A 17,104-nucleotide genomic window follows, 5' to 3' on the forward strand; every position below is an offset into this window, starting at 1 on the left:
TACAGTCTCGGCCTTTGGAGGCACTAGCAGCACTGCACCAACATTCACTCTAGAGCTACCTTTCTGCAGTTTTTTTTCTTCTGAAGGAGAGCAGGCAGCGTTCTCCTCTTTACATTCCAGCAGGCAAGACACTCTCCCTGATCATTTATCCTGCTTTGAGACAACCAGAAACTTTAACAGGTTGCAGAGCCTCAGAAAGATAAAGCTGTGGGTGGAAGAAAGCTGGTGTTAATTTTGGTACATGATTTCGATTTAGTTTTAGTCTAGTCTTTTGATGAAAATTAGTTTTAGTCCAATTTTAGTCATTTGTGTTTTGTTAGTTTTAGTCAACAAAAACTGAGGACATTTTAGTCGAGTTTTTCATCAGTGACAGTTTGGTCTCATTTTTGTGATGCATTTTTAATTTTTATATCCTCTAAACATTTTGACGCTACAGCTGTCACCGTCTTTGTTGTGTACAGCTACTAGAAGGTGTTGTTCTCATCTAATGAAAGGTCAATGGAAAATGATTTGTTTACTTGTTCACGCACACACGGAAAACATCACTCTGCTCTGCACTAGTATAACAACCTCTCCTCAGTAAATCCAATTAGCATTTCCAAACAATGGATGTTTGAACAGAACTGCTGTCTTTCTCTGTCATTCTGATTTGAAACAGTATTACCACAGCTACCCGTGTTCACCATTGCGGAGCAGCGAGTAATTTAGAAGCTGGATTCACTAATTTTTTACTGTCTGTGTTTGGCCTGAAAGGAGAAGCTAAAATGTCAGATAACCTTAATAAACATTTCTTAAGTGAACATCTACAGGAATATTTAGATGACTTAGTGCCAACATTAATCCTGGAACTCATTCCTTGTGACTGCAACACGAAAAAGATAGCCTGCTGAAAGTAATGCTAACATTACATTCACATTCACAGCACTTGATAATGTTATATTAGCTTACCTTTTCACAAACGTCAGTGCGCTTGCATGCATGATTTTGTAGATTGTCTCAGCTGCTTTGTTGCTGTTTTTTAATTAATTCTCAGTGGACTGTAGATGAATTTAGACCATAAATCAATTTCTTCTATGTAATGTCAGATAGAGATAGAAAGTTACTAAATGCACGATAATTCTTATTAACCGGTCCACCAGCTAAATCAAATTCTGAACAAGTGATATTTTGGGCGTTTGAAGATACTGTTTTACTAATCAAAAGCTATAGTGTTGGATTCTACAAAAGCATGCAAGTCACTGAAAAAGACCTTAAATCACCTTAAATCAATAATTTGTCAACCTGGCCAATCGCTGCATACAGTGGGCGGGATTGCCTGTTTGGAAAGTTTAAAACATTGTAACCCCCGCCCAGATTACTTATGTAGGTATGTAGGTATATATTACCTACAGTTCATTGGCTTAGCCTTCGCTTTCTTAGTATGAGTAATCATATCTTTCTCCTTATACCCATAAAGTGTTGTTTGGCACTGTCTTTCCTTTTTTGGTTTCAATTATGCCCCTGCACTTTGTACACTGGCATCATTTACCTCACAAAAGGTTTAATTTGTCTCACCATTTGTTTCCCATGGCTTTACTGAATGGTTGGTTAAACGGAGCCCACTGTATCGATGTGAATCAATAATGCAATCAAACACCAAGCCTTGACCCAAAATGCTTTGCTGCGCCAAGTCCCATAATTCCCCTGTCCACTGTTTCCGTAGCAACAGCAGAGATAAGGAAAAAGTGAGGAGAGCAAGAAGAAAGAGAGAGACAGAGAGGGAGGGGGGGATGTTCCAAGATCAAAAATAACATAGTAAACTGTTTCAATGAGGTGAAAAAATATTTAAAACATGAGCAAACTACCAAAACTAACATAGATAGATATATAGATAGATAGATAGATAGATAGATAGATCGAGCATAATGATCGAACGGACAGATAATCAGACAAACTGACAGAGAGAGAAAGAAAGTAAGAGTGTGAAAGGTCTTCTCAATCGTTTGACCTCCTGTGACTTGTGCCCTTGAGCCAGGATCATCAAAAGGTCAAAGCACTGCATTTATTAAAATAAAACCATGACCAAGCTACAAACAGGAATCCCTCAGGCGGGGGAGAAGCAAAGGTGGATGTTGAAGAGTTTTTCATTAATAGGGATGTTTATGAAGTTACTGTCATTTTTCTAGGTCTTATTCCAGTCTTTTTGAATCAGAAGTAGTAGCTTGCGCCCCTGCCCTATTGCTCGCTCATACAAAGGAACACTAGGAAAAGAGGCAGAAGAAGAGGAGTAAAAAAGTTACGCAGCAGTGAAAAGGAGCTTTCCAATGCGATGTTGCCCTTTCAGAATGCTCCCCAAAGGCTCGTCTTACATTCTCCCCACCTTTTGCAGCCACAGACCTGATAGTGTCGGATTATATTGACAGCAGTGACATTAAGATCTGTAATTAATCCAATCTGAGAACAGCACGATCTGTAATGTCAGTGAGAGAGAGGCAGGGAGGAAGGAAAGATAAGTGGATTGGAAGAAAGTTCTGGTGGCACCTTAAAAGCAGAAACCTTGCGACAAATTTTCACATGTACGTGACTTTTTTAGGTGTGCTTGATTTATCTTGCCAAGAAACTCGACCAGCTGCAAATGTAAGATAACTTAAGAAAAGATAAATAAAGCACAGATTGTTCTCAGAAGTAGTCAGCTTATAGTTTTTTTTTCCCAGAGGATTTGAAGCTTTTGTGCAGAGAGAAAGCTAAAAGGCTATGGAATAAGATTTGTGTCAATATAATCAAACAAAACTTATTAAACATCACATAAAAATAAGAATTTGAGAGAGAATAAAACTCACTCAAGCAAAAAAAAGTCATCTAAAAAGTAAAATTTATAACTGCATGAAAACTATTGGTCTTTTCCTTTTTTGATATGTCCTTTTGTTTATGGTTCCTTCTGCTTCTTTCTCACTGATCAGACGTTTGCCCTCACTGTTGGCTCCGCAGTTACGCTACATGCTCTCGTTTGTGCTGCCTGACTTTTTTTCAGGGTGCATCCCCATTGCCTAATGAGTTTTTGAGTGAGAGCTCAGTACCCCAGATGCTGTTCAGTGTAGCAAGCATGAGTTGAGAGAGGCCAGGATCCTCCTAGTGGCAATAACAGGTAGTGGCACGTCACTGGCAATCTGTGGCATCACACAACCACGTTCTACTTTTTTGTTTTGGATTCATTTTATGTAATTACTTCAGCCAAGTAGATTATGATTTCGCCCATTATGAGATAAAAAAGAACAAAAATACTCTTGACACTGACATAGTTAAGTGGTGTAAATATTAAAATATTCAACAAAACTATACAGCGCACTCCCATAGCCTATTGGTTATGATGCATGCCTCATAACTGCAATGTCTGTGATTCAAGTCCAACATGTGGACTTCAATTGCATGTCGCTCCCATCTTAACTGTCATATCTACACTGTTGCGAACACAAGATGTTTGTGTCAGAACTGCAAACAAAAACTCAGGCAGGCCAAACAAGAGAGCATGCAGTGTAACCGCAATGCCGACAGTGAGGGCAAAAGTCTGATCAGTGAAAAAGTCTGATTTTTGTTTGATATCTAAGAAGTTTTGTTTGATAATATTGACCCATATCTGATTCCATAAGAGGCCATAACAGCACAGCCAGCAGTGCCAGCACTATGTCACCGCAGCCCTTCGAAGTTGTTCTTATACTTACCCGAAAGAGTGTGTGTGTGTGTGTGTGTGTGTGTGTGTGTGTGTGTGTGTGTGTGTGTGTGTGTGTGTGAGTCTTTTTAGGATGACAGTTTTGTCTGTCTTGCTTTCTCCCTGCCTGCTCTGATCTATCTGTCGGTCTGTCTAAGAACCTGCTAGATATTTTTGTGTCTTTGTACTTTGTAAAAACATTTGCTTTCTTGTTAGCTAACACTGACCTCCAGCCCAGCCTGACAGAGAGTCAGACACGGCTCAGCCACAAAAGACATTGAACTTTTTAAAACCTTTTGGTAAAAAAAATATACAAAATTGTTTCTTGAAGGATCCAATTGGAGCCAAGTCTGTTTTGTAAAACACAACAGTGCTCTCTGTGGTCTGCGCTGTAAAAACTGACCTGAGCTCAGGTCCAGAGGAGAGGACAGAGGAAACCGACCAACCAACCAATCAGCAATCAGCTCTCACTCTCCTGGTGGGACAACAATCAACCAGTGTGCAGCAATCGCTTTCACTCTGGCTCCGGTCCCAAAACAAACAAGTTTAAATAAATCCCTATTTATTCCTTTATTCTAATTCTGTTTTTCAGACTTCTTTTGTATTTTTTGTGGAAAACAGTGTTTCAGTGCAAAATACTTTTCATTTTGGTTTTGACTTCCAATAATTTGAGTGATCTGAATAGGACAATGAGTCCTAACTACACTGTAGAATCTCTAGAGAATCAGTTGTATTACTAAGTTTTGTCCATACATAATGCAAAGTATGGAAAGACCATGCACCATCTCCCCAAAAGCAGTTTGGGAATAAGACCTCCCTGTCCCATTTGGAACTGGGTTGACCCAAAGTGCTTTCAGGGGGGGAAAAGGGGTGGAGAGTGTTTGGTCCCCCCCTCGCTCTCACCCCCTCACCCTATCTGTAAGTACCAGAGTGAGAGGAGACCGGGTGAGAGGAGGAGAAGGAGGAGGAAGAGGAGGAGCAGGAGGAGGGAAAGACAGCTGCACACAAAATACAGACACACAGAAAATGAGGGACATACAGACAGAAACAAACAAAGAAAAAAATGGAGAAACAGACAGACAGACAGATGGATAGTGTAACACAGACCAACAAGAGCCGAAGCACAAATGCATGACCTGACACAACCTGGGGAAGAAGACAGTAACACAACAACAACAAAATAACAACAGCAGCAACAGCACGCATCAGATATGGACCCACACTGAGAACTTTAAACTTTAGAGCAACTCTGACCCCTTGACCTGTTCTCTCTGGTGGTTACACCATACACACGTGACACATGAATAGGCTAATAAACATAGAGACATGCATTTAGTCATACAGCCATGCTCGCAGTCACACAGAGTGTTCAGTTCACTGCTAAGATGTGTCTGTGTGCTGCTGTGAGTGCTGATTATTCTTGCAGGAATTTGGCTTTCTCCTTTACATTAGGTCCGTTAACATTGTTTTCACAGTACACAAGACCTTTACAAAGAAAATTATGTGTAACTATGGCACTATATTATTTGATATTATTAATTCATTTTATTATTGATATTTTTGCAAGCACATAAGTCATTTAATTTGAACAAATAAAACTCCTTTCTGTGCCACTTGCTGCTGGTGCATGTTTGCTATTATCCACAGGTGCACTATAATTATCCATTTTTTTCCAGTTTTACTAATTTGACCTCTCTCAATTTCCCTGTTCTGTGCCCTTTCAAGTGTGCTTGCACGCTTGCTCAACTTTACAAAGTATTTTAGTTAGCCACAATTTTAGCCAGTTGTAGAACTAGAGTAGGTCATTTTTTTATATTTGCTGTTTTGTTTCCAATTGACTCCTGTCTCATAACTGTCTGCAAGCAATTCCGTTTTTGTGAATCGGTTTATACTCTGACAAAATTTAGTAAATGTGGATACAGCTAATACGCTATGAAAGCTTCTTCCATTTAGGACTCTCTGGTTCTCTGTTCCCTCAAGACAGTTTCATACTGATTAACAGTGCCAATTTGTTGGTCAAAGTTCAACAAAGTTGAACTTGACACAAAAAATGTGTGCAAATTTTTACTTCACCCCTGTGAGTTGATCCAAAAATTGCCACAATTCAAATGGAATGAATCGATTTTGCCCTAAAATTTCGGAGGTAAGCACTCAGAAAAATGCAAGTGGATAGAGTTGGCACATCACAGCCACACATTAGTGGTTTACACAGCTCCAGTGAGATAGTATTATGAACCTTATTATTTCATAGTAATGATAAAAAGTGATAATAATTTCTCTACAAAATATAACTTATTTGCTTGCAAAAAATCATTTTCTGGCTTTCTTTTTCTCTCAAAATGTCCCACTGTGTGCGCAAAATTGAAGTACAAATAGAACTATCTATATAAAGTGTGTGTGTGTGTGTATGAATCTGTATTATCTGTGCCAAGGGATATATTGCGGGGTACACCACAGCAAATGCCGATGAGCTAACCAGCTTGTAATTAGCTTTATTCTACATTCATTTGACAAGACTAGACGTAACAAGATGTTGCAGCAGCAATTAGGCTAATAATAAGTTGATCAAGACAACTGATAATAATAAGCAATAAAAATATAGCGTATATACAATAGATAGATACTCTCGTTCATCTTTTAGATTATTGTAATTTATTGTAATAATTATTTAACTAAATAGAGAGCAAATTCCTTGTGCTATTAACAAAATACTACTGTTGATTGAAATTAGCCCTTTGTGAACCAAAGAAAAAAGTCAATGCTCTGATCAAGGCTTTTGTACTCTATGGACAAAACACACACATGCACACACCATGCATGTTTGTGAAAACTGTATTGATGTAAAAAAAAAAAAGTCACTTATTGTGTGTGTGTGTGTGTGTGCGTGTGTGTGTGCGTGTGTGTGCGTGTGCGTGTGTGTGTGTGTCTGTGTGTGTGTGTGTGTGTGTTTGTTTGTTTGTTTGTTTGTGTTATGAGGCTTTATATTGTGTGTCCTGATGTTGATGTTGTTTCCGGACTCTTCTGAACTTTGTTACTTCATTGTGTTTTTTTTTTTTGTATAGTGTAGAAATATTGTATCTGCATCTCTCAACTGTACTCTAAAAGATTCCACTTTACTATACTTAACTAATGTCATATTCTTTGCATTCAGTGTATCCCCTATTTCCCCTTTGAAAATTCTACTTTTGTTGTCTTCTGTTTCCTGCTTTGCTCTAGTCTGATAAATTCACATTAGCATATTTAATTGACTTCAATTGATTCAACAAATAAATATATAATGCAATATTTAAATGTAATCTAGTTTATTCTAGTCTAGTCTAGCTTCTTCCAATCCTGCCTAATCTAATTGCATGTGATCTAGTTTAATCTAGTCTAGTCTAATCTAATGTTTAGTCTGCTCTAATTGAACTTATTCTAGTGTAGTCCAATCTAATCTTTATCAATTTACCCTTATCTAGCAAAGATTGTATTACCTGGACTCTAATCTAGTCCAGGAAATACAACTGAATCTAGTAAATCTAATCTCTTTTAGTCTATTCTAGACTAGTCTGATCTGGTAATCTGGTCTAGTCTAGTTAGGATAAATCAAGTCTAATCTAATCTAATGTAGTCTAATCTAAGTGTAGTTTTTCAGCGCTTTGTGCCCTGTGTGGAAGTGTTACCTCTATGTTTTTATGGTTTGATCCAAGAGGAGGTGGAATGAAGACTGAGGTCCTGCTGTAGCAGAGGCCCCTCCGGCTTGAACCACTCCTCTCCCAGGGAAGATGTCACACTGCTGGACTCTGAGACGTCTGTGTATGTGGGTGTATATTTTGGAGTGTGTTTTTGTGTGGGAATTAGGGTTAATAGCATGTAGGGAATGTGTAGAGTAGTGTATAGGGTGTTAAAGGAGAAAGGTCGGGGTTATATTTGAAAATGAAGACAATTATTTTAGTGTTAGCGGGTCAAGGTGGGAGTAGGCAAGATGGTAGCAGGAAAATGGATAGAAAAATTGAATGGAAGATGAGGGAAAAATATTAGAGAAGACAGACAACGAGCAGGGAAATGAGGATGAAATAGAAAAGGGAAAACAGGGAAAAAAAGAAGCAGCAAGGGAATAGGGCAAAGGAAAATGGAAAGGCAATGGGGGAGGTGTGTGAAAAGCAAACATGAGAGCAGAAATGAGAAAAAATAGATTGTGGGGTGGAGAGAGAAAGAAAGAATGAACAGTTAATGAATTATATGAGAAAAATAAACTATACAGTGAAATAGAGTGGCAGAGTGAGGAAGAGACAGCAGACAGCGACAATGAAGAAGCCTGATTTGATGACTGAGAACAAAAAGACACTCATCTGATCTGTCTATTTTGCCAGATTATATTCAAAAAACTTTTACATGTGGCAAATTTCCTTTCAAAACAAGATACCCAGAAACAGATTTAAATATTTGAAACATTAAAAGTTGCAAGAAAGTTCAAGTGAGTGCATGATGTTAGTACTTTAAAGGATGAGGCTTGAGATAGAATGTATTTTTCTTACTGTCAACAAATCAAATCCCATTAAAAAACCATAATTAACCATGAATTGATTCTACAAACAAATATTGTGTGTGTATCCAAAGCCTGATATATCTTATTCCTCTGTGCCTTAGAGCTCCATTGTTTTCCAAAAACTATTTAAAACACATCAACAACCCACAGTCTTGCACTGGTGACATATTCCTTAATCGCCATAAACACACACACTGAACTTTAGTTTGACTCGGTTCAACACACACCGTCCTGCTGCCCCAAATACTCACTACAGAACAAAATGAGGATTAATCTGCTGCTGAAAATGGTCCCCAACAAATGGTATTTCCCCCTATTTCAGTCATTTTTGATAAAAATCATTGTGTCCAGCTATAGATGAGGCAATCAATTCATTTGTACAGGTGCTGATTAACAATTACCAGCATAAGAAAATTTAAAAAAAAATATGGCTACACTTCTGTGTTTTTCCCAAATTTACTTGTTTTGACCTCTGGAAGACCATTTGAGGATGATCATTTGTGGTCTAAATGCTTTTTTTCCCCATGTAGTATAAATAATACATAATGTAAGAAGAAGAGGCTTTAAAGCAAGTAAATTTAGGTTTCTAAGCACAAAAATTAAACTCAAGAACAAATGCATGAATCCGTAACATAATTTTTAAAAATTAAATAAAGTAAAATACTGTATACGTCATGAGCTTCTTCTTGAAAAACAACACTATATACACCATACATAAATAGTAACTAAAATGTACTGAGACAAAAATGATCACATATAAGTGAGCTGAATAGTAATTGGCATAACATAGCCTTAAGGGAATCGAATTAGGTGGTATTTTGTCTGCAGATAGCAGTGTTTGCAGCATTAAAAAAATTTTTTTTACGCAGTACGTTGATTCTTCCATCCACAGGCAACCTCCTCCCTACCAGGAAGTGCGGGGCTACTAACATCATCACAACACCTCATGCTCATGACAGACAAAAGTCATAATTCACAAAGCCATTAGAGGTCCTTGTCAGGTAAACATATGTAATTTAAGCCATTTGAACAAACAACTAATGCCAGTCTTCTTTGTTCTTTTTGGGGGATTTGTTGACAGCAAAAAAACAGAATAAAAACAATGTTACCTGTATCCTAATACCTCTGTATCAAAAATTACAGGTAACATTGTGATCCTTTCAAAGGACAGTATTTTGAAATGAGACAGTTTAGCTGTATGAAGACAGTTTATCACAATGAACTGCATCAGCTGTGATGAACACACAATACAGTATTAACAGAAGACCAGCGTTATCCTGCATGTAGTTTTGCTGAGTGACTGTTGATCCACCTCAGTACAGAATCTGAATATTGCATTCTTTGACCACAATTCACAAAAAAACTGACATGAATACTTTTGTATTCCACTACAGTAAATCCAGTCACTTCCTCATCAGTGCAGATGGTAGTACTGCAGTAACCTCTGCAGTACCTCTGCAGTACAGATGCAGGATAAATGCATGAAAGGGACTTACTCTACTACAGCTGTAGTCTGAAGGTGTGAGTGAGGAGAATCACTGGCTTAAATATCAATGGCATACAGTGCATATTGATATGTTATTTGTGCCACAGCAGAGAGGTCTAAAGGGAGTGAGCCTTGTGGTGATCCTTAGCTGTCACTCAAAATGATGGAGGGGAGTGAGGGTGAGGGAATGTGATATCTTGTGTGTTTGTGTGTGTCGATGAGTTTTACCTTAGCATGAAGAATTTGGGCTTCTTGAGTACTTTAATTTCGAAATACAATTATAAATTATATATTTTTTTGTCATCTGCTTGGTGTGTGTGTGCTTTTGCATCAACTTTTTGCTATATTTGTGTATGTCTGTGTGTGTGACAACTTCTATAGGTGCAGAGGGTTGGAGACATTTTACTGAAAACCAGTAAAATGCACTTTTATATAGTTGGGTGTTCCAATTATTTTGTCCACCCCGTGTATGTATATATGTAATTGGATATGTGTGCTTGGAACATATGATTCTGACTGTTACATATGTGTTGATGTTTTTGCACACTACACACACTGTCAGTATATATCAATCAAGTCCATGCATCGAGCAACAGCCAACTGCTCTCACTAAAGTATCGCCCTCTCGCTGCCCCCCCTCCTCCTCCTCCCTCAATCCTCCGCTTCCACCCCTTCGCCCTCCTACCTTTCCGAACGTTCCCGTCTGTCGTGCGCTGGAACTCCCCTGCGCTCAGCAGGAAGCAGGCCCGGTCATGTGGGTAGCGCTCGCGGCTAGTGGTGGAGCCAAGACCCCCGGTGGCCGGGCTGCGCTCGTCCCCTAGGACCTGGTCGATGGTTGGGCAGTCCTCGTTGGCCAGGGCTGCCGCGTTGGCTGCCATGTCACCGTTCTGCTTCGAATCTGAGAGAGGAGATAAAAACATGGGGGTTGGAGAGATATGGGGTAGAGGTAAAGAGGTAAAGAAAAAAAGAGTGAGAGAAATAAAAACAGAAATATCAAGGGTGAGGAAAGCAAGCAAAATGATGCATAAAGCATAAATGAGAGGAGAAAGAAGCACAATTTGAGAAAAATACCAATTCGAAGTAGAAGGGAGAGATGGGAAAGAGAGAAAGAGATGGTGAGGTGGAGGGGTGGTGAAGGAAGAGAAGATTGATGGTGGGGGGGGGGCACCATTGAGAGAGGATAAGAGGGGAAAGTTAGATTGAGAGCATAAAAGTAATAAAAATGGAAAGGAGACAGAAGACCAGAGGGGGTGAGGAGCAACTCGGAGTAGGACAAGGAGGGTAGAGAAGAGGGAAGGTAAAGAAGGAAAAGAGAGGATGCAGAAATGATAGACAAGAGAAAGAGAGAGGAGGGCAGTGTAAAGGAAGAGTAGTGCCTTGTGATAGCTTTCCTGATCACATGACCAATACATTGGAGCAGAACGGGCTATACAAACGCAGACTCCATGTACACACACACAGCATTTAACAGCATTGAATGAGAGAGACTAAACAAAGAAGTGAGAAAAGGAGAGAGGGGGAAAATATATACTGCACTGCACACAAACACACACACACACACACACACACACACACACACACACACACACACACACACACACACACACACACACAAGGAAATGGCTACAGAGGAAACAGAATTTGTAGGTTTCAACACAGCTGTCAAATCTAATCTGATATGATTTACTATTCAACAGTTGCGTATACAGCCCAGAGGGGTGGACACACACACACACACACACAAACAATTACTTGTAGTTCTATCTTGTTAAGGATACTCACAACATGACATAAAGCATTCCCCAGCCCCTTACCCTAACCATAACCATCACAACTAAATCCTCAAAAAGCTCTCTCTACCCGTGGGGACTTTAATTTTTCACCTCATGGTGACACAACTCCCTGTGGGGTAGTGTGCATTCAGGTTAAAGTCCCCACCGGGACAATCTCAAGACTATTAATAGTTATAAACCTTAAATCTTCTAAAGGCACACACTGGAACTACACACACACACATCCTTGTTTTATTATATTTGTGTGGACCTGTCATTGACATAACGCACTCCCGAACCCCTTACCCTAACCTTAACCATCTTAACCATCACAATTGCATACCTAACCTTAACCCTTACCGTAACTGTAACCTAAACCTAATTCTAACCTGAACCCTAAAACCAAGTATTAACCCTCAAACAGCCATTTAAACTGGTGGGGTCCAGCATTTTGGTCCTTACAAAGCTGTCGAAGACCACAACTATAGTGGACTCCCAGTTTATGAATATAGTAAAACAAGCCCAAACACACACACACACACACACACACACACACACACACACACACACACACACACACACACACACACACACACACTGTTATTCGTTATCCGTGCAGATGATGGACCATTAAAACAGCAGAGCAGAGATAGATGAGATGGCCTGGATCAATGTTTCAACAATCAGAAAATACTGTATATCTGTATAGACCCAATCCAGGATTATCAGAACATGTCAGCCTTGGCAGTACAGCATCTGGCTGGGAGAAGAAAGACATGGATTTGTCAAGAGAAAGTAATAAACTTTTTTTTCAGCTTTCTCATTCCATCATAAATTAAAATCTATTTTAGTGTATTCCACTCTAGGAAGAACGAGGACATCAGTAAGTTATTTACAGCTTCAAACCCTGTTAGATATACACTTTTCATATCAGTTCAAGTGCTTGAAATCTGACATCTGGGTGATGAGAAAGTGAAAAACTTTGACAGTTTTATATATATTTTTTTTGTTAAGGCCACTCCAGTAATTAACTTTAGAATTTAGAGCTATGTAAGTATTAAGTAAAGAAGAGATGTAAGATCTAAAAACAAATCCTTTTTCAACTTTTCATGTCCAAAACATTTCCCAAACCCATACATTCAGATATTAAAAACATTTCCCATGACCTCTACTGCTCAACAACAACCACATTCCAATGCTCACTTTAAAATTCAAGTCATTTATATTGACTTTACCAATGAAAGTCAAGGATTCTAAATTTTGATGGTCCGGCGTCAGATACGATATTAATTAAGAGTAAATACATGTTTCAGAGGCCTATGCTTTATTGACAGATTTTTCAAATGACTGTATAGACAACTAGCCAATTAACCCATTAGTGGGAAGGAACTATCTTGATAACTGATTATTGGTTTCAGTTAATTACTGATGTTGGAATGATATAGTACATTTTTATCTGCATTCCGAGTGGTTTTGAGATATTGAGCTTCAAAGTTTTAACTAGATAGGAAAATTGCTATACAGCAAAGCTCTCTTTTTTTGTCAAAATAACAGGCATGCTATGTGCAATCGTAATATATCATATCAAAATCTAAATTTTAAATGTTTTTTGTAGAGCTGGAGTTTCGCAGATAGAAACCTCTAATACTGAGAACTAATTTTTCATTTTTTCCACCTAGCCAGGACTGAAAACAATTATTGTCTTGACAAAAAGTTTATACAGTTTAGTCTCACCTTGTTTTAATACACAAAATCAATTTATTAATCACTGAATGGAGTTATGATAGAAGATGTTTGGCCACATACAACAATTCAGCAACATTCTTTAATTTAGACACTAAAACATTTCATCATAGTTTTCAATTCCAGATTTAAACTGACAATACAGTTCATAAAGTTTTACTAAAAATATAAAAAATAAATTTTTCTATTAATTCCCGCTGATACATTTTCCCTACTTTGCATTATTTTTGGCTGGACCGCAACAAGCAGACATTTGCGTTATAGGCCTGCCCTATAAACGTGAATGTTTTATCAGTTTCTATTGATTCATCGGGGGGTGTTTACAGGCAGCCAATTTAGAGTTTTTGTCGCTAGATTTACAGACTTTTCACCTTTTTAGCAACTTTTCTTCACAAAAGCACATAGTGACAAATCTAGCGACTTTCTGGACAATCTTAACTACTTTCCGTTGAAGAGATGTGCCAGTATAGCCCCACAACCATGAGGTCAGGCTTTCCCTCCGCAGTCACAACTCTCTATGCATCTCATTCAGTTGCTCTTTCACTCACCTGCCCTGTTGATCTCGATGATCTCCTCCTGTGCCAGTGGGCAGTCTCCAGTACCCATCATGCTGCCAGATCCTACAATTCCTGGCCCGAGCACATTGCCCATCAGCCTGTGAGGTGAGGCGGTTGCCATAGCCAGGGCATCTGGCTTGCAGTAGTTGGGGCTGCCTGGCTGTGGCGCTCGGGGGATGTGCTTGTTCCTCTTCTTGGGGAGCTTCTGCTTGGCCATGGCCAGGGAGTAATACATGCCGAAGTTGTTGACAATGACAGGTACAGGCATGGCAATGGTCAGCACACCAGCCAAAGCGCAGAGGGCCCCCACCAGCATTCCCGACCATGTCTCCGGGTACATATCCCCGTAGCCCAGTGTGGTCATGGTCACCACAGCCCACCAGAAGCCGATAGGGATGTTCTTGAAGTTAGTGTGGGCCGCAGCTGTTGGATCATCTGGGTCAGCACCAATGCGTTCAGCGTAGTAGATCATGGTAGCAAAGATGAGGACGCCCAGCGCCAGGAAGATGATGAGCAGCAGGAACTCGTTGGTGCTAGCCCGCAGAGTGTGGCCTAGGACCCTTAAACCGACAAAGTGGCGGGTCAGCTTGAATATACGCAGGATACGGACAAAGCGCACCACACGCAGGAAGCTCAGCACGTCTTTGGCTGTTTTGGAGGAAAGGCCACTCAGCGCCACCTCCAGGTAAAAGGGCACGATGGCCACAAAGTCTATGATGTTAAGGGCGCTACGGAAGAACTCTGCTTTGTCAGGGCAGAAAATGACACGCAGCATCACCTCAATGGTGAACCAGATGACACAGACACCCTCCACGTATGTCAGCCAGCCATCTGTGACCACCTCATACACTATCTGCAGGGTGGGAGAAAAAAATAAAGGGTTAGTTGTCTTTATAATGCCTTCACTCATTCGTTTATTTATTCATTACAAGGTATATGCCTGGAGGCATAACATGTTCCCTTGGGCATGTTGTTCCACCATCTAACTGTTATATGCATTTATGATTTATAGTCTCACTCTTTTCACTTCCTGTCACAAATTAAATTTTCTTAAGGAATTCCTCTTTAAGTTTTTCTGATGCTGATTCTTATTCTGAATTATACACGTGGGTGCACAGAAAAATAAATAACTCGTATTAGTGTAATCCTATAAATTCTAACTAACTCCCTCTGTCATTTCTGCATCTGGTACAATACACCTTTTCTCTTTGTATGAAATTAATGTTTTTTGGATATGGTGCCTGAAAAATAAATGGAATCAGCTATAAACTATACTAAATGTCAGTCTACTATTTATGAGCAGTACAACTCAGCCTGTGAAAACAACTGTAATGACTCTGTCAAGTCTAAGAAAAAAAACTCAGAGGTGTTGCCATCAGGGTTATTTCTGCTTGGGCTTGCAGAAAACAGACATTTAGGGGCATCGGCTTTAACCTTGCAAGGAGGGTCTAACGAAAGTATGCAATACTGGATTGCTGGAGAGTACCTTTAAGGGTCACATTAACATCTCTAAGACTAACAAACCAATCCACTAAAACGTCAATGTACCTCCTCATGTGTCATGTTGCCATTAGTGACATTCTCTGTCCTATTGTAGATCGTGTTGAAGGCTTCATGGGTCTCCAGGCAGAAGGTGGAGATGGAGAGGAGGATGAAAAAGAGTGAACCAAACGCCACATACTGCAGGAAAAGAAACAGACAGAGGAGTTAGTGAAATGTTACAGTTTGTACATGAAGCATATAATCTCCTTTTAGTCAAGTAAAACTACAGGAAACTGTCACACTGCACACCAACAGTTTTCTGGGCAGTTTTAGCCTTTGTCATTACAATTTTGGTGTCTATGTGATTGCTTGTGGAGGAGGAGGGGTTTGGGCCATTGCAGTATGTGGAAAGAAGTGGTTATGCCAACAGGCTGTAGATAGGGGGTGCCAATAACACACTGAGGAGAGAGTAGGAATGCTGTTAATTCAGCGCAAATGTCTTCACTGCTGCAATCCCATTGATAACGTCACAGCCAGGGAGATAGAGGGAGGGAGGAAAGGATGATGGATGGAGAGTTTAAAACAAAATGCAGTACACAGGTTATTTGTGTGTGTGTGTGTGTGTGTGTGTGTGTGTGTGTGTGTGTGTGTGTGTGTGTGTGTGTGTGTGTGTATGTGTGCTTGTGTTTGTATTGTATGAAAAGAAAATATGAAGGTACATAAACAGTGAAGGAATAAGGAGATTTATGCATTACTATGAGCACCATTATGAAAACGGTCATGTGTCTTAGAGCTCAGATAAATGTCAATAGATGTGTTTGTGTGTGTGTATGTGTGTGTGTGTGTGTGTGTGTGTGTGTGTGTGTGTGTGTGTGTGTGTGTGTGTGAGAATGTGTGTGTGTGTGTGTGTAGATCTGCCACATGTAGGTTTAGCAGTTTTTCTCTATAAGAATAAGCTCAATGATCATCTATTTGTCTTAGACCACTGATGCAAAACATACACACTTCATCTACTTTGCAACTGCAAAATCATCCATATATTTTGCAGCGTATTTTCATTCATTTTCTTTATAGTGCTCATGTGTGTACAATGAGATTTCCTTTTGTCTGCAGCTTCCCCCTGCCACCCTATTGTTCCTTGCCCTCCCACATCTATGTCTATGCATTTTGTAAGCCCATTTTTTCATCTTTAACCCTGATATTCGTTCTCATTAATGTCCTGCCTCACAATGATGTGGATACTGAGTTGTCCATTCTGAGCCACCTCAACTTTTCACTGGCAGAACATTTGCGTATTTGGCATCCTCTGCCTGAAAGCAACCGACTGGAACTTTGTAGCAAAGGTAGATCAAATACTACATGCTGAGAAGCAACTATTCAAAGAGAATTTGTGACACCACAGCAGGGAAAAAGCATGGTTACATATTTACGAAAAATCAGGCACACAGAATTACTTTTTGTATTTTGGCCAACTGGGGGCAACAGAACAAGCTGTAAGCCCAAAATGGTAATATTATGACATTATAAAGCTAATTTTGTGAATAAACAGTTGCCTATTTACACATTCAGCACATCCAGCAACTACAGAGCAGCCTTAGCATGAAGTCCAATATTCACTTTCTTTGTATCTCCGGTTTTATCTCCACCAACTCCTGAGTTGTCTCTTCAGCTGCTAAATGCTCCATTATGTTCAATAGCTAGTCTCTAACTATATCTGTCGCCTGCTGGGCAGTGGGTTTATCAGAGCTTTTTTATCAGATTTTTTGGGTCAAAGGATCAGTTCACCCAAATTACACACACACACACACACACACACACACACACACACACACACACACACACACACACACA

At 39.6% G+C, this 17,104-nt stretch overlaps 1 protein-coding gene across 2 annotated transcripts in view; it reads right to left on the bottom strand.

Moving 5' to 3' along the window:
- The window catches only part of LOC120788350 (potassium voltage-gated channel subfamily C member 1-like), a 78,601-nt gene that overhangs the window by 15,125 nt on the left and 46,372 nt on the right, over nucleotides 1–17,104 (bottom strand). Inside the window, exons 2-5 of one of the 2 annotated variants that reach the window (XM_040124103.1) lie at nucleotides 15,320–15,451; nucleotides 13,763–14,624; nucleotides 10,385–10,597; nucleotides 7,358–7,476 (exon numbers count right to left, since the gene is read on the bottom strand). In XM_040124103.1, the coding sequence (XP_039980037.1) occupies nucleotides 7,358–7,476; nucleotides 10,385–10,597; nucleotides 13,763–14,624; nucleotides 15,320–15,451 (1,326 nt within the window). Of the gene's footprint in view, nucleotides 1–7,357; nucleotides 7,477–10,384; nucleotides 10,598–13,762; nucleotides 14,625–15,319; nucleotides 15,452–17,104 lie in introns of those variants that run through there. The other variant, XM_040124102.1, reaches the window with a different exon arrangement.

Source organism: Xiphias gladius, chromosome 3, assembly GCF_016859285.1.
Source record: "Xiphias gladius isolate SHS-SW01 ecotype Sanya breed wild chromosome 3, ASM1685928v1, whole genome shotgun sequence".
In the NCBI taxonomy this organism is placed as follows: domain Eukaryota; kingdom Metazoa; phylum Chordata; class Actinopteri; order Istiophoriformes; family Xiphiidae; genus Xiphias; species Xiphias gladius.